Source organism: Corvus cornix, chromosome 8 (genome assembly GCF_000738735.6).
Source record: "Corvus cornix cornix isolate S_Up_H32 chromosome 8, ASM73873v5, whole genome shotgun sequence".
In the NCBI taxonomy this organism is placed as follows: Eukaryota; Metazoa; Chordata; class Aves; order Passeriformes; family Corvidae; genus Corvus; species Corvus cornix.
Genome location: NC_046338.1, coordinates 18,405,622 through 18,429,651, shown reverse-complemented (window position 1 = coordinate 18,429,651; position 24,030 = coordinate 18,405,622). Strand labels below are relative to the sequence as shown.

The following is a 24,030-nucleotide window of genomic DNA, read 5'->3' as shown; positions in this document are numbered from 1 at the left end:
CTCCTCTGCCTGTTTTCCTCTGATTATTGATATCTGTTTAAGGCTTGTTTTTGTTCCCTGTGTTAGCAATGTAGTATTTATTGACATTTTGATGTAGGAAACCATAAAACATCTTACCCAGTTAGATTAATTTTATTTCTATGGAAGTGCACAGGAAAAAAGATTCTATGAACAAAGGCAGGAGCAGACATTTATCTCATCAAAAAATTCAGAAACATTCTAGTTTTAGACTGGCTTCCTCTGTGACGTCTCTAAGTAACTGGCCAACTGAGTCATCTTATTATTTAAACATCTACAGAAATTACTCCAAACTGTTAAGGTAGATTGAATTATTCCATGAACTGAAGTAACTGTGTCATTTTAATGAAGCCAGCCTCCCTTTAGTTGTGATCCTTTCTCATGTACAACATGTGCGCAGTTACCAGCCTGCCGGGTCTGCATCTTGGTATGTCTGTTTTACATGCAGCCTACTACACACTAATTTTGTGAAGTGATCAATATTTTTTTAAAAAATGTGAATATTCTATTCTACTTTTAATGTCACTGATAAATGTAATGATCATTAATACATGTTTTCGGCTTAAAAAGGATAAAGCTGCATAAGCACAATGTGTGTGTAACTAAACATTTAAGACACTGTACACGTACTATAAACTCATTTATTACTGTAGTAACACAGTGCTTTGCAGTTTTTTAACGCAGCTTGTATAACACCACTCCGTGTAACTTACTAGACTTAACTGTATCTGCCAGTTTTTGTCAAGTATTGTAAAACATTTTTCTAATTGTTTGATATGTTGTATAATTACACAGTAAAGACAGGATAAATGATTAAATAGAATAGAAGGATAAATAGAGGAAGCAACTCAGAGCTGGGCATGTGGAGTCCTGCCCAGCACCTGTCCTCCACACTGCACTTTGCCCTGGCAGGCAGGAGGTTTGCAGATGGACTTGCTCTTGAGCCACTCCACAGTGGCGATATCCTTTCACTGGTAGTGAGCAGGAACAGTTGCAATGGGAACAGTGGTTGCACTGGTCTTCAGGAAGGTAGAAGAGGAGAATAAGGGAACTGCAGCTCTTCTGAGAGAATGTTCTAAGTTTACCTATGGTAAAATTAACACAGAGTAACTATTTTTTGGCAGACCAGGAAACCAAGTCCACTCTGAACCTGTGCTTCCCTTTCGTCTCTGGAGGTGTCTGTGTTAGTGCAGCTGGAGCACACTAGGGAAGCCTTGCCCTGCTTTTCTCAAATGTGACTGTCTTTTAATTTATAGTTAAAAATATTTTAGTTGCTAAGATTAGAAGATATATACTGTTTGATACAGTTCAGTTAAGGTCTTAATATTTAGTATGCTAATGTGTACTATATACTTTTTGATACTCTTATTTGAAGAGGATGTAATTCCTTTTTTCTCAGGTGCCACCGCTACTAGTGGCACTGCAGGAACTCATGATCATGACAGCAATATCTCAAAGCTTCCCAAATCAGGTCTCTACCTTTATATACTCCATCACATTTCCCTCAAATTAAGAGTAAAGCACTTGGCCTTTCCCCCACTGGGTCTTCAGTTCCAGCCTCCTCCTTACCAAACTCTGGTATGGTGTTCTGAGACAGATTTCCTTAGATATCCCCTTAACAAACTGTGATCTTGATCCTATACCCATAGTGATTCTGGGCCTGTCTCTCTGAAGTCACTTGTACTTCAACATACCCTGTCTTTCCGTAGCATAGCTGTGCTGAAAGTTTGGTTTGAGCTTGCAAAAGAAGTAAGATGTGCCAACTGTGTTGATGTTGCTTGTACTGGCACAGCTCAAGTGTGAGAATATACTTTATATATGTAAGAAAATTAATTTTAAAAAGGTAATATTTAACAGCTTTTCTTTCTAGGCATAACTAGGTCTGTATATTGATTTTAATTACAAAGCTAAAAAATTTAGAAAATCCCTAATGAAGTTGCTTAAATGCAAATGCACTTTTTTTCCATTGAACCAGAGCTGAAGATAATAAACATAATAATCCTGGATGACACAGGAAGGAACACTATAAGTCTAATATGTGTGAAACATAAAAGAGAACAAAAGTTCATTGAAAAACATTTTGTCTTTGAGTTAGTTAGAAAAATCACCAGTACTAGTTTGTAATTATTCCTTTAGAGTGGAAAAAAGGAATGTCGGGATGTAATTGCCAGAGGAACAGGCATTTAGAGCCACTTAAGATGCTGCAGGGTATCTGGGCTGCTCTCCCAGTGCTGCTTCAGAAAGATGTGGGTCTCCTGCACTGACTGTCACTTCTGCTGTCTGCAAATTTATGTGTCAGTGACATCTCCAATATAACTGGACTTCTGTATTTTGCTGCCAAATTGAGCTTGCAGTGTCTTTACAGGTTTTTTTTAGCATCCCTAATAATCTCTATATCAAAACAGTGTAATTCATCTGGAAGAGCAAAAATATTTTCTAATACATACAATTTCAGTGTAACTAATACTCCTTTACATTGGAATAAATGAGAATTGCAGATAATAAAGTGTTTCGCTAGTCGTCGCAGGGGAAATGGTTGAAGATTCTCTCCGAATAGTTGTATAAAGGGATTGCCTGTTCAGCCAGGATTAGAATTTCAGTGGGGTTTAATAGTGTCTGAGGAAATCCCATGAAAGTACTCCTAGGCAGTTGGTTTGTGTTTCCAGGTGATGGACAGAGGCTCACGGTGTCCAGTAGACCAGTAACTGTAAGCAAGAAGTCCAGTTACGTTTGGAAATACAGTTATTGAATGTCGGCATTTTCTTGGTAATCTCTGTATGTGTCTGTATCATCTGGTTTAACTTTAGAGAATTGTATGCTCAGTTTTATAATCTGCCTGTAGTGAATTTGAACCTCCCAAATCAAATTCTTGTTACCCATTGTTGGTTACATTGTCAGATCTTGACACTGTTCTTATTCCTTGGTGAGTTCTTACTCTGTGTGGCAAAGCACTTGCTTTGAATAAACACTTCTGTGTGCATTAACCTACTTGACAGAAAGTCCCAGGCATTGCACAGGGTCTGCTACGACCAAGTACTTTGCAGTGCTTGACCACTACATCTTCTCTCTGTTCTGGGTCAGCTGTCCTGGGACAGGACAGGACAGGTGAAGGTACTTGTTCTAGAAAATGGTTTCTTGCTGGTGATGGTTGCTGAAGATTGGAATATGGAATAGGTGGTGGAAGAGGAAGGAGACATACTGGTTTTCAGCCTCTCAGTTACTTCTAGTGTGGAGAAAGCTGGAATGACATCCCAGCATTAATTTCTCACTGAGGAAACTTTGTGGAACCTCAGCCATGTGCTGGTTCTAAGTGGTACTATATTGTCTTCTGGTCCTAAAAGGTAACTCTAGATTTAACCATCTTCATGGACTTCCCTTGGTGGGACTTCTGGAGGAGTTGGAAAACGTGGTAAAATGAAGGAAGAACTACACTGTACTATTAACTACACTTCTATATTGACTATACACAAGAAAATACAGTATGTAAAAGGTTTGCTTTAATTTCACCATGATTTCATTAACATAGGTGCAGAGCTGACATCAGTAGTTCCCTCCCTTTAAATGACACTTCAGGTCTCTCCTGGAATTTCCTCTGATGCTCCCTCTTAAGACAATTATCCAGCTGAAAAAAACATGAGGGGTTGTTTTCTCACGGCGTCAGACACTTGGAACTTGCTAATGGCATTCCTTAGAGTTTTATTATGGAAAGAAATCTTGCTAGTCCTTTTATATCAGGTGGCTATTCCTTTTCTGAAGAAGTCCACTGAATATCGAGAATCTTTGAAGTTGTGAATGGTACGTAACATCTTTAATCAGTTCCCTGATTTGCTATTTAAAGAAACTGGAGAATAAGTGTTTGCCCTGATCAGTGTGTGCTGAGGAAAAAAGAGTTCAAAAAAGAATTCAGTAGTGCAATATCTGCAGGTGGCTACGTGGAAAGTCTTCTCATCATGTGTCTGGGAAAGTTGGCGCTACTGCTCTGGTGTGAAGGACAGGAATATCCACAGAGATGGTCTGCACAGATGTGTAAAATAAGCCTTTCATTCCTGTGTCATAAAGAGCTGATAATGTAACTGGCACTTTCTGGTCAGACCTCCAAGGGTTGCAATTCAGCTACTGTCCAATTGACTTAGAAATGGAGAAAATATTTTCAAGTACATAATGCAGCAGTTGTAGTTTTTGAAGGAAGATTTGTGAAGCTACTAAAAATCCTACAATCGCTTCAGACTGAAGACGCTTTTAACTATTTTGCAAGCTAAAAAGCTAAAGTTTATCTTTGCACAAGCCACAGTTTTTTCTGACTTTATTCTCAGTGTCTTTGATGGAATTTTGCATAACATGTTAGTACATTTAAGTAATATTAGTGTTATTTAACATATGTATTTATGTATTATTCTACTACAAAGTTATTATCTCTTGAAAGTTTTAACTTTTGCTTCATTGGTACGCAACTGTCTTTTTTATTGCTTCTTCCTTTCTCTTTTTCCTTCAGAACTATTATGGAGCTGCCAAAATGATTCTTTCTGACAATCCACTTGGCCTGACATGCGGAATGGTGTGTCCAACATCAGATCTCTGTGTTGGTGGCTGCAATTTGTATGCCACTGAGGAAGGACCAATTAATATCGGTGGATTGCAGCAGTTTGCTACTGAGGTAGGTAGGACTTGCAAATGTCTTAAATTCTTTGTATGTACTATGAGTACTGCCAGTGGTTGCCTTTGTTAATGTATTTTTTCAAAAAAATGGTTGATTCTAATAAAATAAAGGCATAGAAAGCTAGAATAATTATCCTTTTTCTTACAGCACACTCAAAAGCTTAGGAATGCTTTTGTAATGCAGTACATTATAGGAACATAAAGAACATTATTTGTGGACACGATGATTCTTTAGACATACTAGTAGTTGAGACAATTTCTTCTATAATGAAAGATTTATCTCAGTCAGGTGAAATTGTGGATGTTACTCGAGTAGGCTACATAGGGGAAAAGATCAAGTGCACCTCTATCTGTAAGTGCATATTAAGGAGATGTAGAACTGTTCCAGGCATAGGGTAGATTCTATAGCAGAATTCATGTGTGTTTATACTGGCTTTGAGACAAAGATAAGCTTCAGATGATTTTTTCTTTTTATTGTCCTATTTTGCCAAACCTAAGTAAATACGTAGTTTGAGGTTGACCTAAAACATATGTCCGTGTGCATCTACTTATATAGATACAGATTCACACATGTGTATGTGTAAATTTATTAGTTCATAAGGGTAGGTGAATGATTTGGCTACTGAAGCAGAGGTTGTTACTTGCTGCTTCGTGTTAGGAATTCTTCTCATGGGTTTTTGTTGAGGTTCTTGTGCATTGCTTTTGATTATGTAGTTTCAATGCTCCAATTTCCATCTGAAAAAAGAGGCAACTGCTCATTTCTTAACTTCTTTTGAGGGCATGGAGAATTTTTACCTAACTTAAGGTCTCAGATGGTAACTCATCTGATCTAGCTGAAATATCATTGGCTAACAATTGTGATTTTGGCCTCTGTGAAAGTGAGGGAGTTGTGGCTATATTAAAAACAGCATATGCTTGTGGTAAGATTGCACATTTCTATACAGTCCTTAACTAATATGCATGCCCCTATTTTGTATCATGAGCCATTTGGCTGATCTTATTTACAAACATACAATGAAGTTCCAGTCAACTTTGCAAAGCCTGGGAAAATAAAAAAAACAACTTTGTAGGACAGACCAAAATAGAAATGCAAATTAAGTTGGAAGTAACAGATGATATCTATAAGACCAGTATTTTCCTCTGGTGTCATGCACAGACTTCACACTCCCTTCTCTATGGCTGGGGGTCATGATTTGATGAGCAAATACTGCTACCTGCTGCTGCTGCTCTCCTTTTATCTGTTTTTCTTTTTATCTCTCCAGGAGACTTGTAAATCTTCTGGAGCACCTGATAAACTCTTCTGCTAGCTGTTGCTGAATCTTCTATCCTCTCTGTCATTTAAGTAGCTAACCACTTCATTTTTCTTGAGATTTGAATGTACAAGTATAAGAATCAGTGCAGCTTAGACCAAAGTTCTCATTTACAGGGTGAGACTAGAGACACTGGACTGTATTAGCTTTATGTGTATGTTCAATAGTTGGGTTTTATCAGTCAAAAGGCACTTTTCTTAGCTTTTCTTCTCATGGCGTTTATTCCATATTGTGAAAAGCTAGTATCTGTTGCACAGCAGACTTCTTTTTTTCCTTAAACCCCCACAAAACCAAAGATAAAACCCCCAACCAACCGACCAAACAAAAAAGATTAAGCAGTTGTCAAGTAGATCATAAATACAATGGTGAAATATTACTGTTTAGGAACCAAATGCAAGTAATATCTGTTATAATTTGATTTGTATCTTCTTTTAGCCCCTATGCTATGATTAATAGAGAGGAATTATGGCTTGATAGATAATGCTAAATATCTGCCATTTTTCTTCAAAAAATCTTTAGAAATCTATTCAAAAAGCTCAGTGCTAGCATAATGATTGATATGAAAACTGCAGAGGATTAATAGTTTTGAATGGCTTTGCTCCTAATGTTTCAAGTTTGTTTAAAATTATATTAGTTTCAAGAGTTCTAGCAAAATAAAATTGTTATGTAGTTCTATATGGCACTCCCAACAAAAAGAACATTTCAATATATTTTATTATCCTTCATATTTTCATAGTAGCTCTATTTCTATACATCTAGCATATAAAAATGTAAAAGAAGGTAAAAAAATTAGTTGTTAATAACCTTCAGGTTTACTGCTGTTTAACATAGAATTTGTATTGTTGCAGCACTCCTAATTAGTAGTAATAGGCAGTAACTTTTGCAATTAGTACTTTTTTACTTTTCAGTTAAATTTTACGGTGAAAGTGGTGTAGTTGCAAAAATATAATAGTGCTTCCAAGTAACAATCATTATAAAAATATAGATTATAATATTGAAGAAAATTGTAAGGTACTACTGTTCATACAAGAATTGGCCCAGATACTGCAAACGAAGTGTGTTCACAGCTCTACCTATACAAGTAACGTAGCAAATTGTGTAATTTAGGCATGCAACATGTGTTAGTCTTAATGAGAGCTGCATGGTGATTCTCATGCATGGTGTAATATTTGTCCCACAGGGGCTTATTTACTGAAAACTCCATTGTGCATGAAGCCAGTTTTAGGCTTTTTTTCCTCGGAATTAGTCTGAGGATCATACACTTGATGCATTACGAGAGTGAGCAATAATAAAAGGACACAACTGCTAGCTGAGATAATAGATAAAATTGCAGTAAAGCAGGAATGTGGATTTAAAATGGAAAATATATGGGTATGACGTGTGCCTGTTTGTGCTTCTGAACAATGACTGATCATCCGTTCCTACTGCAGATAAAGCTCCCTAATTGTAAAATATTTGTCTTGCATACGGTAGAACAATAAAAAAAAAAATGGCACCTTATGCCACCTGCATTTTCCTTCTGCCCTTTCATATAGTTTTGTAACTATGTTTGGCTCGTTCTCAAAGTGAATTGTAATCCAGCCTGGAAAAATGTGAATTTTGACAATTAAATGTTTAAGTGGAAAAAAGGAAATATCCGTTTGTATTTGTGATGTAGAATGTGTATACTGGGATGCAGTTACCATGGTAACTGTTGCATCTAGAGAATAACATGGAGTAAAAGCTCACTATTATAAATGACGAGTGTCAAGCTCAGGTTACACCTGCTACTGCACAGGTCAAAATCATATTAATGTCTTTATCTGTCTCCTTTGCCCAAATTCTTCAGAAGCAGGAAACATCCATTTTTTGAACACAAGTTCAGTGAAAATATACTGAGATTGCAGTGACAATGCACACAAGCTTGAGGTATATGGCTGCCAGTCCCAAAATGAACTAAAATCACTGGTTATTCAAGTACAAGTTTGCAAGCTTGTAGTAAAAAGGAAGCAAGATCTGTTACATTATCTGCTGTAGTATTAGTAGGAAACTCTCAAATTACTACATTTTTGGATAGACTTTATTGAATCTAAAGGTTCTCTTCTGTTTCTATTTAATCATTCTGAATGGTGCAACATAAGCTAAATAGAAAATGTATTATTTTAATCTCAGCATACTAGATATAAATACTAGATCATTTAGTACTGGGGCTCTTGTGCCAGCTACAGTTCTGGTGATTTGTTCCTCTTTGCAGATACATTCTGACTACTGCTGCAGCAGAAAGAAATCGGAAAAGGAGATTTGATATGTGTTTTTCCTAAAAAAGGCATTGTATGGGCTTACCTGCTGCTCACCTGGGGACATCTCAGCAGAGTACCTGTGCTGGAAGGAGCATTCTGCTTAGGAACCTGAGTGCTGAACCTCCCTTCTCCCCCAGCCCACCACAGTCAAGGAAGAAATGTCTTCCCTGAGGGATTGCCATGGAGTGGTGCACTGTGCCCTTGGGCTTAGGGTCCCTCTTTGAGTTGTTTATTGACAGCTCTGACCAGTCTGTAGTGTAGGTGAGGAGAAGGTGGTTCTCATGGGGCTGCCACTCCTGCAGTGGATGGCCTTGAGATACCAGCCTGGGCATAATCACCGCCATGGATACATGTACTGCAGCAGCAGAGGAGGATTGTTCTGGGGAGCTGAGGCAGCAGGACAAGTAGAAAAAGCCCTTTATTTATCAGTATTAATTTTAATACATCTTTAGGTAATTTTATCTTTTAAATCATGTTGAAATCCATGATAAAAATAAATGAAATTTGAGGTTTGTAGAAAGCTACACCACCCCCTTCAGACAATAGTTCAGGGGATGAATCTGGGGACTTCTAATTTCTCAGTCCAATGCTGAAAGATTGCTGATATTTGGGCAAGTTAGATAAACTTCTCTACAGCATGTTTTACAGATATTAAATAAGTTTTGAATTTTTAAGTCATTTGCATGAATGTTGCTATGTCTGTTTAGTGGTGGGATTCATGAAACGTTGAGATTTGGACTCTGCAATGTCCTAGATCCGTGGGATATCTTTGAACTATAATAATGGAGATTTGAAGTCTTTAATAAGATGTTTTAGGCCCTAGTTTTGTAAGCACTCACTTCCATAAAAACTTGAAGTATTGCAACTTTAGCTCTTAAATTGTGGAGGGAAAATCAAGGTTTTGTAACTAGCACATGTCTGTGGAAAAAACACTTCTTGTAACATCATATGCAATTAAATGGAATTAATTGGGTGATCATGTAATTTGACAACTTCAACAAGATTACTGTGCATGCAATTTGCTTCATTTTGTATTAAAATGTGTGCAGAATATGATTTTCTTCTTTAAATATTCAACTGCCCCATATTGATATAAACCAGCCTACAGATAAATATCCATGGAAACCAGTGGGAAAGTGTGAAACTAATAAAACCAGTTCCTAAATGTTCCTGATTTCATTGCCTGTATTTTACTGTCTGTGCACTAGTAAAATCTGATAACAATTCAGTGTACACTGATATGTTACACACTAAAATAAATCCCAGCAAGATCCTAATGTCTATGTCAGTAGCCATTTGGTATTGTACCGCCTTAATGAAGGATATTTAACTGTAAACCTGGCTGATAAACTTATTTCTAGAGCTTTTTAAGCATGGGACCAAGCATTATGCCTGAAGAATATAAAGGATTTAGTTATGATTTGTTTTATTAAAAGCTTAAATTGTACTTCTGTTTGTCCTTCTGAAATATGTCCTTCTGTGTATGTCTTGGGTATACAAAGTAAGTATGTTTTGATAGTCTGGTTTTGTAGGATCAGACAAAGGGTTTTTTACATTTTAACACTGAGATTAAGCTTTCAATCTATTTACTGTTTTGTTTAATAAATTTTTTTGTCATAGTCCAAAAATAATTTTAAGCAATCATAGAAGAGTAGAATGGCTTGTATTGGAAGGGAGCTTAAAGATCATCCAGTTCCATCTACCCTGCTAGGGGCAAGGACACCTTCCACTAGACCAGGTTGCTCAAAGACCCATCCAGCCTGGCCTCGAACACTGCCAGGGATCACAGAATCATAAATGTCGGAAAAGATCTCCAAGATCATCAAGTCCAACCTTTGACTGAAGACCACCTTGTCAACTAAACCATAGCATTGTGCCACTTTTGACTGAAATTGGTTACTTTATTTAAATTACATGAAATTTGAGGTAAAAATCCTAAATATAATTTATAACCTGTTTTAAATGTTTTAGACTCATTTAATTCATTCTTACTATGCCATAAAATTATTTTCATCTGATTAGCAAAATACATTTCTCTGAGTCACCTGCTACTCTTTGCCAAATGTCACCACTTTTCATCAAAACATGCTAATACAAGAGTGGTGTAGTGAAGAAAAGAACCAGGATTTTATTACATGAGGGTAACAATAAGCTTTTCCCTATCTGCATTCTGAAAAGCAGCTAAAATGAGTTGGCTAAAACTTTCCAGGAAACTAAAACTGGAATCAGTTGTTGAAACCACTGTAGTTTGCTTAAGTGGAACATCTTGTGGAACCTGGATACAAACTTGTGTTATGAGTTATTTTTATATATTTTGGATTATGCTCTTTGGTGAATGTTTTGGAATATGAACCAACCCCTTTGCAGTGAAAGGATGCTTTATTTACATCAGAGAATACAGCAAACTCTTAGATTTCTTACTATAGAGAATCATGCTGTAGAGAGCATTGAGCAAGTGCTCTCACACCTTTACACATTGAAGTGATGCAAATAGGAAAACGGTAATATATTATAGATGTGTGAATCAAGAGATATTTTTTTTCAGTTGTTGGAACTTAGCAGAATTGATTGGCTGTTTTGGTTTGGTTGAATTGGATCTCACTTGGGTACCAAGTTTTATAAGCTGGGATATCTTGTCGGAGGACCCTAATGGACATGAGGCATAAGAAGTGGACAGAATCAATGTGGGTTTAATTTGAATAGGCCCTAGACAGTGAAGTAATGATAATTACGTCATATTTGATAAAAAGTTGAAGAATAAATGCCTAATGTTATTAATGTCTATTATTAATCTATCTAATCTCTTTCGACTGTGTATGAGAAAGAGCCAGAAGGAAAGGCAGACATGAGGATGATGATTGAGTCTTTTCACTGAGAGTCTGCTTTAAAATTCATCATTTGGTCTCATTTTCCTGAATGGGTCTTGGTTAAAAAGCCCTCTAAAACAAAGGAAAAACTCCATCCAAACAAAAAAGAAATCATATTGTTGAAGGAAAAGTGAAAAGAAGGGTAATAGTATTAAATTTTACCTTCATCCTGAACACAGTCTGAAGAGATTAGAAGCAGAAAGGACAGTTGCATGTAATGTGCCACTGAATGCTTGCCAGTTACTCATCTCTGGCCACCAAAGGATTTATACAGAGGAATTCAGTGATATTTAATTAAATGAATTACAATATAGGGAAACTTCACCATTAGGTGAGTAAAAATCCTTTGAAATGCATTAAAGCAGTTTGCTATTTTCACACAGTTACCCTGCCAGCCTTAATATGCAAAACTGCCACTGAATTCCAGATGGCAAGATACTGCCACACAAGCTGGCTGTGCTGCATAAAGACAGTTTCACCCTGTTTGCAAATAGGCAGAATTAAAGTTGACCATTCAGCCTGAACTCCTAGGATTTTCTGCATGAGTGCTTGGTTTCTGAAGCTTAACACTGCACTACAGTGGTGTGGAACTTCAGTGTAACATTTATTTGATGGGTATGACTATTCAATAATACATATAAAAATAGTTATGTTAACAATAAAGTAAATTTAGTAGTAAATTTGTTAAGCATATGCATATTCGGAGTGTTCAATATACACATACAATATGCAAGTTATATAATTTTTGTTACTGAATAGCCTTCTTAAACAGCTACATGAGACTAAAATTTGGTATAATTCAAGCACTTTCTTATGAATCTAACAAAGCAGACATTTTAGAAATATCATTGCGTTTTGGTTATCATAGTCTAGTTTCACAGTACAATGTGAGCTTTTCAGCCTGTGAAATCCATTAATAACCACATTAAACTTTCCCATATTGTATGAATTGTCAGGTTTAAATGATTCTTTCTTTAAAACAATTATCTGTCTCTTGCTTCATGCAGTTTGTTAAACCGCTGTGTCAATTTACAAAGACTGGGGGAGTTTGACACAGAAATTTTAGAGAGGGAAGGAACTAATCATTGGTTTACCTAGCATGAGTGCTCAAGTGCATATGAAGAAAATGAACATTGATTCAAAATATAAATGAAAAATTCTAATCATGAGTGGAATTGCCAAGGTTTAACTTGAAAACCCTTTGCTTCTTGAATTCTAAGGAAAGTAAAATCTGTTGGTAAGCTTGTTAAATAGTTTAAATATGATATTTATTAAGACAAATGACAGTGTATGTATTTTAGAGGACTAGTTAGTACTTATGGAACACAGCTCTGCATTGCAATAGGTGGGGAGCAGTGTGGTCTCCTGGTAGTTTTTGAGATGCTGCATTGAGGGTATTTGTGATATGACTGAGAATCCCCATGCAATGCACTCTTGAATCCTTTTGTCTGCTACAATTATATACTGTTTGGATTAAACATTTTTCCCTGTAATGTCCAAGTAAAAAGAAGGATTTTCTGTGCTCTTCCATGCTTCTAACATTTAGTAGCCTCTAAGGCTGTAAGTCTATTCTTTCCTTTTGTAGCTCATACAAGATAGAGATTCAATTCCTCTGTGCAGAGGACAGTGAAGTCTAGCTTGGGGGATGCAGAATATTTCTGCCTTCACCTCTTACCTGTATGCCTGAGTAAAGAACTGATTTAATGCAAATCTGAAAAACTGTGTGACATTACAACTAGGTAAGCAGCCAACTGTGTTGAGTTCTGTAGAAATGCACTACAGTGGGCAGAGACTGTTCCAAAATATTTTAAATAGTCAGGACAGATTGGAGCAGATCATCACCGTTAGGCAGGTGAATGAATAATTGAGGCATAGGGAGAACAGTCTAATTTTCAGGTATGTCTACAGTTTTTGGAAACCCAATTAAAAAGTGGACAAGATATGAAATAGATAAGAAACTAAAATAAAGTCCTATAAAAGTTATCTAAGAGGAGGCATCTAAAGCATGGATTGCCAATGAAAATACAGCACTGAAGGCTGAGGGTGGTTCCTAAAAAACATTTCCAACCTGCGTAAAGTTTGTTACCCACCACCTCTAGAAATTCAAGCTGTAAGTGATTTTTCTAGGATCACGCAGGTTGTCTCTTGACGAAGCAAAGCCCCTTTACTGGCACTATAGTCCTTTGCACTATTTGCGGAAGTATTTTTCTACTAGTAAGAATAATTTGTTTGCAGGGAAATTTTTTGGCATTGCAGAGATTCTCTGCCATCTGGCTGACTTTGCATTCCTATTCTGTTACTGGTAGTCTGGCTCTGTCTTCTCTGTAAAATTTACAGGAGCGAAAGAGACTGACTTCTCTGACTTCAGAGATTTTTAAGACAAAAAGACCCGTAAAAGGACCAAACCCTGCAAATACAGCATCCCTCACAAATGCACACATCGTGTCATTTGGATGCTATAATGTTGCGATGCAATCTGCTATACTCTATCAGCTATGTGACAGTACTAGCAGAAGCTTCCATCATGTCATTCACAATAAAATGTAAGGAGGGTATGTAAAGTATTTAACCTGTTGATTGTGTTGCTTTTCAGGTTTTCAAAGCCATGAATATTCCTCAGATCAGAAACCCTTCCTTACCTCCTCCAGAAGATATGCCTGAAGCGTATCAGGCGAAGATAGCTCTTCTTGGTGCAGGACCTGCAAGCTTAAGTTGCGCTACCTTTTTGGCTCGATTGGGCTATTCAGACATCACCATATTTGAAAAGCAGGAGTACCTTGGGGGCTTAAGGTAATAAAACAATGATAACAAAGCACTGTTTCCAGTTATTGTAGAAAACATAGCAAGAACTGTTGTACATACATATATTATATGTGATCCCTCTACTTTTAGCAGAGGAAGAGAGTAGAAAATTTCAGATCTGTAAAAGTAACTTTTTATTTAAATCATTGATCATTCACATTAAGAGAGGTACAGTTACAGGCAAGCTTTAACTGGAAATCTGTTGGCTATGTCCTATATTCTTTTCACATGACCTGTTAAATTTCAGGGTGCAGTTGTTGTTACCAAATTAACATATTAGAAAATGGTGTCAGGAACCATTTTCCCTTACCCAAAACTTCTAAAACAAAATTAAGTAACTGTAGCCATAGTGAAAGAATGATTCAAAAGTTTTAGAGAGATACTAATTTCATGGAGAATTTTAGGTTTAGAATGCTTTCTTGGACTACCTTGTGCAAATAAAGGTGACAGTGACGATCATGGGTGCAGCTTTAGCAGACCATAGAATATGGGTGAAATAAACCCCCTGCAATTCTCAACCTTCAAAAAGTTACAAATACATAAAGGAAGGTACCTTTGCAGTGTTCCTGTGTGGTAAACCCTTGGCTGATATTTGCATGGTGTCGGTCCTCTACACTAGAAAATGAATTTTTGCCACTGCAGCAATGGCTGTGATCAAATCTAGTAGGTTTTTTGGAATCCCTGTGTATAAGATAATTCAGACACTGACTAGTGGATACCAAGCCATTCAAAATCAAAATTAAGTTCTACAATGTAAGATGTGAAAGAGTACAAAATGTATTCACAGATTGTGTTTAAAAAATACAAAATGTAATGAAACAGAGAGAAGGAAGGGTGATGCACTTACATTTCTTAATGCAGCATCACTGAAATCAATAGAGTTGACACGGTTAATGAATTTGATCCATAATGTCATAATGTCAAATACTTATTCAGTGCTCTGCAAGAAAGTGAATCAATTCTGGAGAAGTTGAACTGATTACTTGCATTTTTCCCAGTGAGGTTCAGAATTATTCTACCTAATTACCAAGGTGTTAATCCATAGGCATTTAACTGTGAAGCTGTTTTACTTGAACTAGTTACCATAGAGGATTGCAAATTTAGTATGTGAAATACCTATTCACCTGTTGAGTAGCACATGCTATCATAAATACCAGATTAAAATCAGTTGTGTTGCTGTAAAGTAGTCAGCATTAATAAGAGGTTTTTAACAAAAAGGCTTTTTTTGGTAACAGGTTGGACTCAGGTTGGACTTGGCAATACAAAGCAGGACTTCCTTCAGCGCTTATAGTACAATGGTCCAGCTGCTTAATATGTACTTGTGTATTTGAAGCAGTGTGATCTTAAGTTCTTCATGGTTTAAGTTGAATTTAAAATAATGTTTTGTCTGTTTCTCTTATTGCAAAAAGCCTTACATGGAGTTTTGCCTGTTCTGTTAGTATCCTTAATGGTTGAGGAGTGTGTTTTAAAATGTATTTCTTTCTTCTGAGTCTTAAAGAACATATCTCAATCAAGGTCAAATTTTACTTCCATTCACCGTAGAAATGTTCATGTGTGGTTTAAGGGCATTAATTCCTTTTTTCCTTATTTTAATCTTGAAACAGAAGGGGGGCTGGCCTGTGGCAGCAATCATCCATTATTGCATTTCTAAGTCTTTGCAGCACATCTTTTAACAAATTTGGGTTATTGATGGGTGTGTTTTCAAGGCTTCATAAACTATTGCAAATTGCTGAGAAGACCAAATCAATTTTGTATTTGGAATCAGCTGTTTATAATGGTCATGTTTGTGCCTTCTTAAAGTTTTTTCCAGTTGTTTTTAGTTAGGATGTTTTTTGCATCGTAGCTAATTTTCATAATATTGTGACACTGGAAAGGTGCCTAGTGATTGCAGTTCCTGTGGTCGGATATTTAAATGTAACATAAATCTGTGCTTCTCTGAACGCGTCTGGATTTTTCATAGTTATGGGCAGGTTTTCCTACATTTCACCAGTTGTGTAAAATTTATGCTCTATAGTAGAGTAGGCATGAGCACACCATGCTCTTGCTTAGAGACCATGAACAAGCTTTACTACTTGTACTCCTACCTCTGGCACTGCTTTACAATGTACCAAGAGCTGCCCCTGGAGCAACAGTAATTTGAGGTTGCTGAGAAATGCCAGGCACCTGTCCAAGCACCTCTGGCTTGGGTCAGATTTGAGGTAGAGGTGAATTTGTGGGACACTTTGTATCCACTGCATCCCTCCTCCATCTCTGCCCCATTTTCTTTTCCCCCTCTGTCTCTCCATTGCAGAGTCAGAAAGCATCTTCTGCTGCTGAAAGAAATTGTTTCAGAATTATTGATGTATCAGTTGACTTTCATAAAAAGCCTCTTTTCATAGTTAATGTGCATGCATGTGGGTATACCTCACAGCATCAGACTAAGTAAATGTTTAATGAGAGCAAAAAAGTGTTTGCAGATTCTGACAGTGATGTAACACAACCAGTACTGTTCTGGGAGCCTGTTGTGGAAATGACAGGCCTCCAACAAATACATAGGTGGCTTGGAAAATAGCACTTTCCTTTTTTTGATTAGATTTCTTTATTGAATCTCTGTTGCAGAATCATGTTGATACATTGGTTTCTGCCTCAGACACCTTTATTTAGCATGACCTGTGAAAGTTGTATTGACACTTTCATTATATCTGATATTTACAACACTTCTCATTGTACACTGGTCAAGAAAGGTGTAAAAAGGGCAGTATTAGAAATAAGGAAGAACACCAGTTTCTTATCAATATAATTAAAGTTGATGCAACTTAAAACAAATAAAACTCTTCTGGCCTGTTAAAGTTAGATGCTAAAGATGGTGTGGTCAATATCAATATGTAAAATAAGCTGCAGTGAATCTCTGTGCCAGTGCTTTGTTATGGATATTACAGATTCATTAATTTGAGAACAGATTAGACCGTTTGAAGCTTAGAAGTATCTGGGGAGAAGCCTTTACTTTTCTGCATATTTAGGTTTTTATCTTCATTGAACAAAAGTATCTAAAATATAACTTCACTGTGTTTATCTGCAACATGTTTTACAGTAGAGATTTTGAACTGGCATATATAGATTTCATTTCATTGGAGATAAATATATATTTATTAGATCTGTAAGAGTAGATATAAACTGAGATCCTATATTGGCACTGCAGTTTTCCCCTTTTGTGATTCTGGGAACTTGAAGATGTCATTCCTAATCTTCCCCAGGAGGAAAAAATGCCAGTTAATACACATTAAGTCAAAAAGCAGACATGAAATCAACAGCTGATAGTGTTTGTCCATCCTGAAAAATCATAAAAAATTTATGAAGTAGAAATGGAGGTGGGTACAGTTTTAATAGCTCATAGCTCAAAATAGCATATGTAACACTTTAAAAAATTGTATGGGAAATTTGATTCTCTCTTATTGGATAGCTTAATCAAAGATTGCTATGTCACTTTGCTTTTAGTAGCCATGAGGTCCTTTTTTAAATAAATATCTTAAGTTTAGTGTTGCATATTCTGGTGAACAAAAGGAATGGAGCTGAAGTCCTTTAGAACTCAAACATAATATATGTTAAATAGTTACCTACAGGTGTGGGCAGTGTTGAAGGTACTGCCTTCCTGACCTATATTTTTAGCATTGGATGAATAAAGCTTTTTTGTCACTCTAACAATTAAAAAAAGTCAAGAGTCACATTTCAGCACATTCCCATTCACATATGTCAAAATTAACTAAGGTGTGTTATAAGTATTTTAGCTAATAATGATAATAATAAAAAACAAATTTAAAAATCCTCTTTTCCTGATAGTTATGGGTATTTCACAAGCATTTTTATTTATTTTAGCATGTCTGAAATCCCCCAGTTCCGATTGCCGTATGATGTAGTGAATTTTGAAGCCGAGCTTATGAAGGATCTTGGAGTGAAGGTAATGAAAAATATATCCTGCCTATGTATAGCTCAAAGAAAAAAAAAGAACAAGAACTCTGCCAAAGATTAACAGCAAAATGTCATGCACATTAGTAAAGAACGATTAAAAGCTATGCTAGACAGAGGCAGGAAGATGCTTCCTCTTGCTCAGGGCATTTGTCTGTCTCCTGTCTGAATGCCACTAGTTTGGAAAAGGGCAATCAATAGTTCTCATCTGGCATGCCTGCATGTGATTAATTGTCTGTAAGAAACAAATTCCTAAATTGCTTTAGGGGTTCAGTGTAGCTATTGGAATGATTTGATTTTTTTTAATCAAGTTTGGCACTACTTAAACCATTCATATTTGATACTTCTTTTGTTCCTTCTCCCTGATTTTTTTTTCTTTATGGTTTATCATACAGTCTTGCATCCAAGTTAATTTTGTAATAAAATGCATCAAATTAAAGTGTTAACATGATCATCTGTTATAAACAATAACAGTCTATTCAACTTCTTGGAAAGCAATAGTTATGCATTATTCTGTTAAATAAATATGTGTTGTTTATAGATAATGGGAACAGCAATTTATTGTTAATTTAGGACTTGAGCTGAAGATTTAGATAGTTTTTACAATTGCTGCACATTGTAATAGAAGTTACAAACTTAGAATGTATCACTAGATCAAATTTTTGAGTAACAGGAGGGATACTTTATTTTTAATACGTTACTAAAACCTTCAGTGAAGCAAGAAATTCTTCTTGGAATCTTTCATGTTGATTCATATTATAAAAGCAGTAGGCAGTTGTCACAAGACCTGAGTGAGAACATTGTTCTGCCCAGGTTTTATAAAAATGCTGGTAAGATGCAAGATAAGGTTTTAAGTGCTACAGGTCTGTTTTTCTACTTTAAAGTTCCCTTTGAAACCCTTGAAAAAAATTACAGAATGGAGGTTTAGTTAGGGATGGGGTTAAACAGAGCACTGAGACAACTTTAGACAAAACTGCTGGGCACAGACTCCTGAGAATCCTCTGCCAATCTCAGTTCCCAGGGCTTTGTGTTATGACAGGGTCTCCAGAATGGACTGATGGAACCACCATGTCATCTTGACCTGCAGGTCCTCTGCAGTTCTGGAGTGCAGCAGAGAATCTCAATGTAAATTTGCTTCAAAGCTCTGCCATTGGTTTGCAATTGACCCTTTGGCAAGCTGGTTAAATAAGTACCTTAGCTTTATACCTCTCTAAGCTGGAAATATTTTCTGGTGTTTACTTAAAGCATTTCGAATGGTGGAAGGTACTGTGTTGAGTAAATGCTCAGTAGTGCTGTTTATTCAAGTAATTCCACTGAAATTAGTAAGAATTAGTCAGCTGAATAAGGATTGCAGAGCTAGGCCCTAGATGTATTATGAATCCTCACATAAAATAGTATTGCTGTTTAAATTCCTTCATTAGGTTTTCATAACGTATGTACACAACAGGATAAAAAAAATGTAATGACAATTTATGGAATATCTTTTGTTGCAGGTGAGGATGGAGTCTGTATTGTTCTAAGGATTGCAACAGTACATGGCTTCTTCACCTCAGATAAAATTTGTACTAAATATCCAAAGACAAAGAAAGTCAGTGTTTTAAGTAGTGTAAATGGTATTTTACCTCTGCCTTTTTTTCCCCACCAACCTGAAAAGTATATTAAATGAAATACAGGCAGATTGAATAACAAACAAGATACACAGTGGCTTGAAGGCTAAACTGTTAAGATCACAAAGTAGAGAGCTTACACAACAGCATTGCATTTTGTAAAGTAAAATCACAAGTGATATAAAAAACCTGGGGGAAAGCATTCAAGTTCAGAGAGTCTAAGATGCAGAGATAAAAACACACATACCTATGTCAAGAAGTATGAAATATCAGAAGAGGAATCACACACACTTTATATGCTCAAAGGCCTTGGGGTTAGGAGTGGTGAACAAAAGGTGTGTGTATCTCCAGCTGCATGACCTCTGCACAGGGACTGCCATCGCTGGTTGCCTGAACACACAGCAAACACTATTCCCCGTCCCTTACACTCTTACAACTACTCTAGGTGCTCAGCCTGTGCAGTGGCTGCTCAGAGCAGGATTGGTGGTGGAGCATGGCTCTGGAAATAAACTTCAGCTTTTGCTTCTGAAAGTAAAAACTAATTGAACAGAAACAAGTGTAGATTATAAGTGTGTTTTGATTGCTATGAGTTATTTCTTTCAATAAATGAACACCTATCACTGCACTGTGGGCATTGTTGCTTGTCTAAATTAGAATTAACAATTGCAAGCCTAAATCAAAACTTATGTCATTCGTAATTTTGAAAACCTCTGTTAGTTTACCGTGCAGAATGGGCTGCTTTGTTACAATTGAGTAGGGCACGCTGTAATTTGCGAAGAGTATTCTGTCTTTTGCAGGCAGGTTTTCTGAATTCACAAAAGCACCACTGGCATCACTGAAGGTTTTTTTGGCATACAGGAGTTCTAGATAGTGATCTCAGAAGTTGGGCTGTGAGCTCTGAGTATGCAGCAAAAAGCAATACAATCCTTCCTTGTTTACTGGCATTGCATTCTGCACATCTAGCGGCCTGCCAAGTACCTGATACTGTGCAGAGAGCATTGCTTGGTTTTCTCTTCAGAATAGTGTCATGTCATAGTTTCACTAATGTTTGTGCAGTAACATAAACTGATTGGGTTTTGGTTGGCGTGCTGGCTATCTGTTCAGTGCATATTCCCTAAAGGAGGTTCTTGCTTCCACGACATGTTTCTTGTATTCAGGTTTTTGCATGGGTGAAACTACAGCCTTTTGTAGTCAGCACGGAATACAGATATTTACTCACAGTAGAAAACTGCTATTTTCAGCTCTACTTCAGTATTTTGTTCCATAGACAGGCGTTATCTGTTTGTTTAGTTTGCTTTAGACCTTTTAGCTTACAGCAGAAACCAAGCTAGGCTGTGGTGGTTCCCATCTGAAGATGATCTGAAGGTACTTTTTTACCCATTTGTAGTTTGTGCCACTTGCTTAAGTCAGAGCAATCTGGCCTTTAAAGCCTGGTTTGGGGAAAAACAATTTGCTTTGTTTGCTCACTAGATGATCCTGTGAGGTGCCTGTATGCAAGACATAGAAATAGAAGGATAGAAATTATTTTCAAGTTGTCACATTGAAACCAAACAATTTTTAATTCTTTCAGATCATTTTTAGGAAAGGCCTTGCAGTGGATGGAATGACACTCCGTACCCTGAAGGAAGATGGCTATAAAGCAGTCTTTATTGGAATAGGTAAGAAGAGCTCACAGTCCCATGTTTTGTCCTGTTGAAATTGAAGGACTGGAATAAACTGGAACCTGTATGTTTGTTAATAGCATGATGGGAGAAAGCTTTAATTTGATGAATTATGGAAGTATGGGATATAAGAAAAATTATAAGATCAGGAAGCTACAGCTAGTGGCCTTAAGACAGTTATTAAAATTTTCACATTTATGTTTTAGATCTTTAAGTAAGATGTGAATGTAGCTGAATGGGTTGATTTATTGTTTGCTTAAATAGTTAAAAATGGATGAACTACAAATTTGCTTGTAATTAATTGCCATATTGGCCTGGAGCGATACACAAGTTTAGTTTTCAATTTTTGCGCACAGCTTACTACACCCACACAATTACTGAGTCTATATGTAAGCCAGTGATATCATGCTTGGTTGCTTTTTTTCTTTCATCCATATAAAATGTGTAACATCCTTCAGATAGGCTGTAGTGAAAAGTACTTACGGAGTGGGTTAACAAAATAAGCTGATTTTGACTTATACTGAAACTGGCATCATACGTCTGTCTTCTCTCATGTACTAGAGAAGTCCTGTACCTCTCTGCTGTTTGCATCATTGCTTCTTTTTAATGTTAGATTAGAATTGTTATCCATTTAAAAGTATTTTGAAGTGCAGCTGGACCCATTGCTGCCATATGATAGGCATGTTGAGCAGGCATTGTCTACAGTTGGTATGAGGCTTAATGCTCTTTATTGATCTAGACGTTGCCTAAGTGAACATAATAGGAAACAAGTTGTCCAACTGTTCCTCCTTCCTATTATTGATTACAGAGATGTAATTCTTAGTACAACGACAACTGTTGTTTACCATCTGGTTATGCAGTATAATAAGCTTTGCAGGTCTATTCTGTTGTGTAATGATAGCACAGAGTGTTGTGATTTATGTAATCCTAAATCCTCACATTGTTAGAGAACTTCCATGTATAGGAATTCTGATGTATCATATTTTGATGTTATTGTATACAAGGCAAATGGTGTGACTTCTATTTTTCATTGTTTTCATCTGTGTCTTTCAAACTGCATAGCAAAATCTCACCAATGAGGAATTAATTCATAAGCATTTGTTTTCTGTGAGTCTAGCACTTAGGAAAAAATTCTCAGTAATTTTTTTAACATCAGCATCGTTCCTCTGCACTTCTGACTCAGAAGCTTAGGATAACAGTTCAGTTTAGTGCCAGCAAAAATGACCACTGAGCACTTCACATAGAAATGGAGTTTGGTTTATGTATGTATGTTTATTTTCTGACCTTAATAAAGGTATTCTAATATAAAATATATTTTGGTTAGACATAAATCTATATATAGATCTATATATCCAGACAACATTTTGCCATATAGATGCTAGGTAAAGGGACACAGCCAGAATTTTAATAAACAAGAGATGGTATCTGAAGCATAATTCTCCTGTAAAGCATGTGTTCATTGATTGTACTAGGAAACAGAGGGTATAAATGCTAATGAAGGATTATGTGTACCTACAAAGTTTTGTTATTGGAAGCTTCCTTGAATTTATGATGAAGTTGGTCCCTCTCTGTACCCCCTTGTCTGCCTGTCATCTCACTTTTGCGGTACTGTGTAAGACACTGGACAGTAATGTGGCCTTGCATACTGGTAGTGAGAGGGAGAGGACATGCCAAGGGGTTGCATATTTATGGAGTTAACTATATTAATGCAATACAGCATTTATAAGCTCTCAGCAACAGCCGCTTTTCCATAATGAGTCTGAACTGCATTTCTTTTTGTGTTCTTTGCCTACTGAACAAACATATTCAATGAAACATCACATTTGAACATTACCCTGAATCATAGGGGTAAAATAATTATAGAGCTACTTACATAAAACAGAAGATTTATTTTTTGTTGTAATTTGCTTCTGAATGAATTTGTACCTTGATGGAAAATAAATGTGGTAGTTTTCAATTTTCCCTGTTAGTGGAAAAAAGAAAAAGTAAATGAGTGTGTAAAAAAAAAATGAAATCCCTGATGGGACGAGAGTACAGTGTGAGAGGACTTTTTCACAGCAATGTGGTTTTTGAAAAGCACACCCTTTAGTCTTGCAAATGAGATGGAACTTGAGATTTTATCAGTTGGGATTGTATAAAAGTCCATGTGTGATTCATGAAACGGAAGAGCACTTGTAAGTAACCAGCTACCTGAGGGCAGGTGGAGTTGCGAAGAGAACGTTGAAAACTATTTTTCACACGGTTATGCATCAGGGAAAATCTATTGCTGGTGGGAAAATTGTGTGCAGTAGGGAAAGTGCCCTCCACTGCAGGTTCTATCGATGCTAAAACGTAGGTGACTGAGGTCTGAGCATTCTAGCAAGTGACCATATTGAAGAAAAAAGAATAGCAAAGGCTTTTTGTAAGAGCTGTTTGGACAGGTTAAAAGTGTGCTCTAATCAGCTATTTGCTGTGTTTCTGACATGAGAGGTAAAGAATTCCTAAGAAGTTCACAAAAGGATACAGTTTAATAGACTTATTTGAATTGAATAATAATAAAAAAGGATGCTTCACTTCAATTCTTTGCTTACTGAGGCATTGAGGCTGTGCTGGTTTATCTTAAGGGGAAAGATGCTCTCCACCCAGTAGGTCTGGTGCATTTAGTCACTGTTTCAAAGTTGAGAATAGTACCTTGTTCTAGCCTTGGAAACAAACAGGTGGCCAGTATGTGTCACCAACCTTTGACAGCCTCTGGGGGCTCAGTTTGAGTCACACCTTACCTCCATCTTACCTTTCCCAATTAGGCTGTGAAGACTGATGTGGAATTTGGGGTTATGAAGACATATGTTGAACTAGGAAAAACTTTCATAGTTTCCTGGATAATCAGTAAGGATCCAGCTGGGCAATGG

At 36.6% G+C, this 24,030-nt stretch overlaps 1 protein-coding gene across 6 annotated transcripts in view; it reads left to right on the top strand.

Moving 5' to 3' along the window:
• DPYD (dihydropyrimidine dehydrogenase) overlaps positions 1-24,030 on the top strand; it is a 354,140-nt gene that overhangs the window by 104,028 nt on the left and 226,082 nt on the right. For 5 of the 6 annotated variants that reach the window (XM_039555944.1, XM_039555945.1, XM_039555946.1 and 2 more), the window contains 4 exons: positions 4,511-4,672; positions 13,724-13,920; positions 17,785-17,866; positions 21,052-21,139. In XM_039555944.1, the coding sequence (XP_039411878.1) occupies positions 4,511-4,672; positions 13,724-13,920; positions 17,785-17,866; positions 21,052-21,139 (529 nt within the window). Of the gene's footprint in view, positions 1-4,510; positions 4,673-8,217; positions 9,710-13,723; positions 13,921-17,784; positions 17,867-21,051; positions 21,140-24,030 lie in introns of those variants that run through there. The other variant, XM_039555947.1, reaches the window with a different exon arrangement.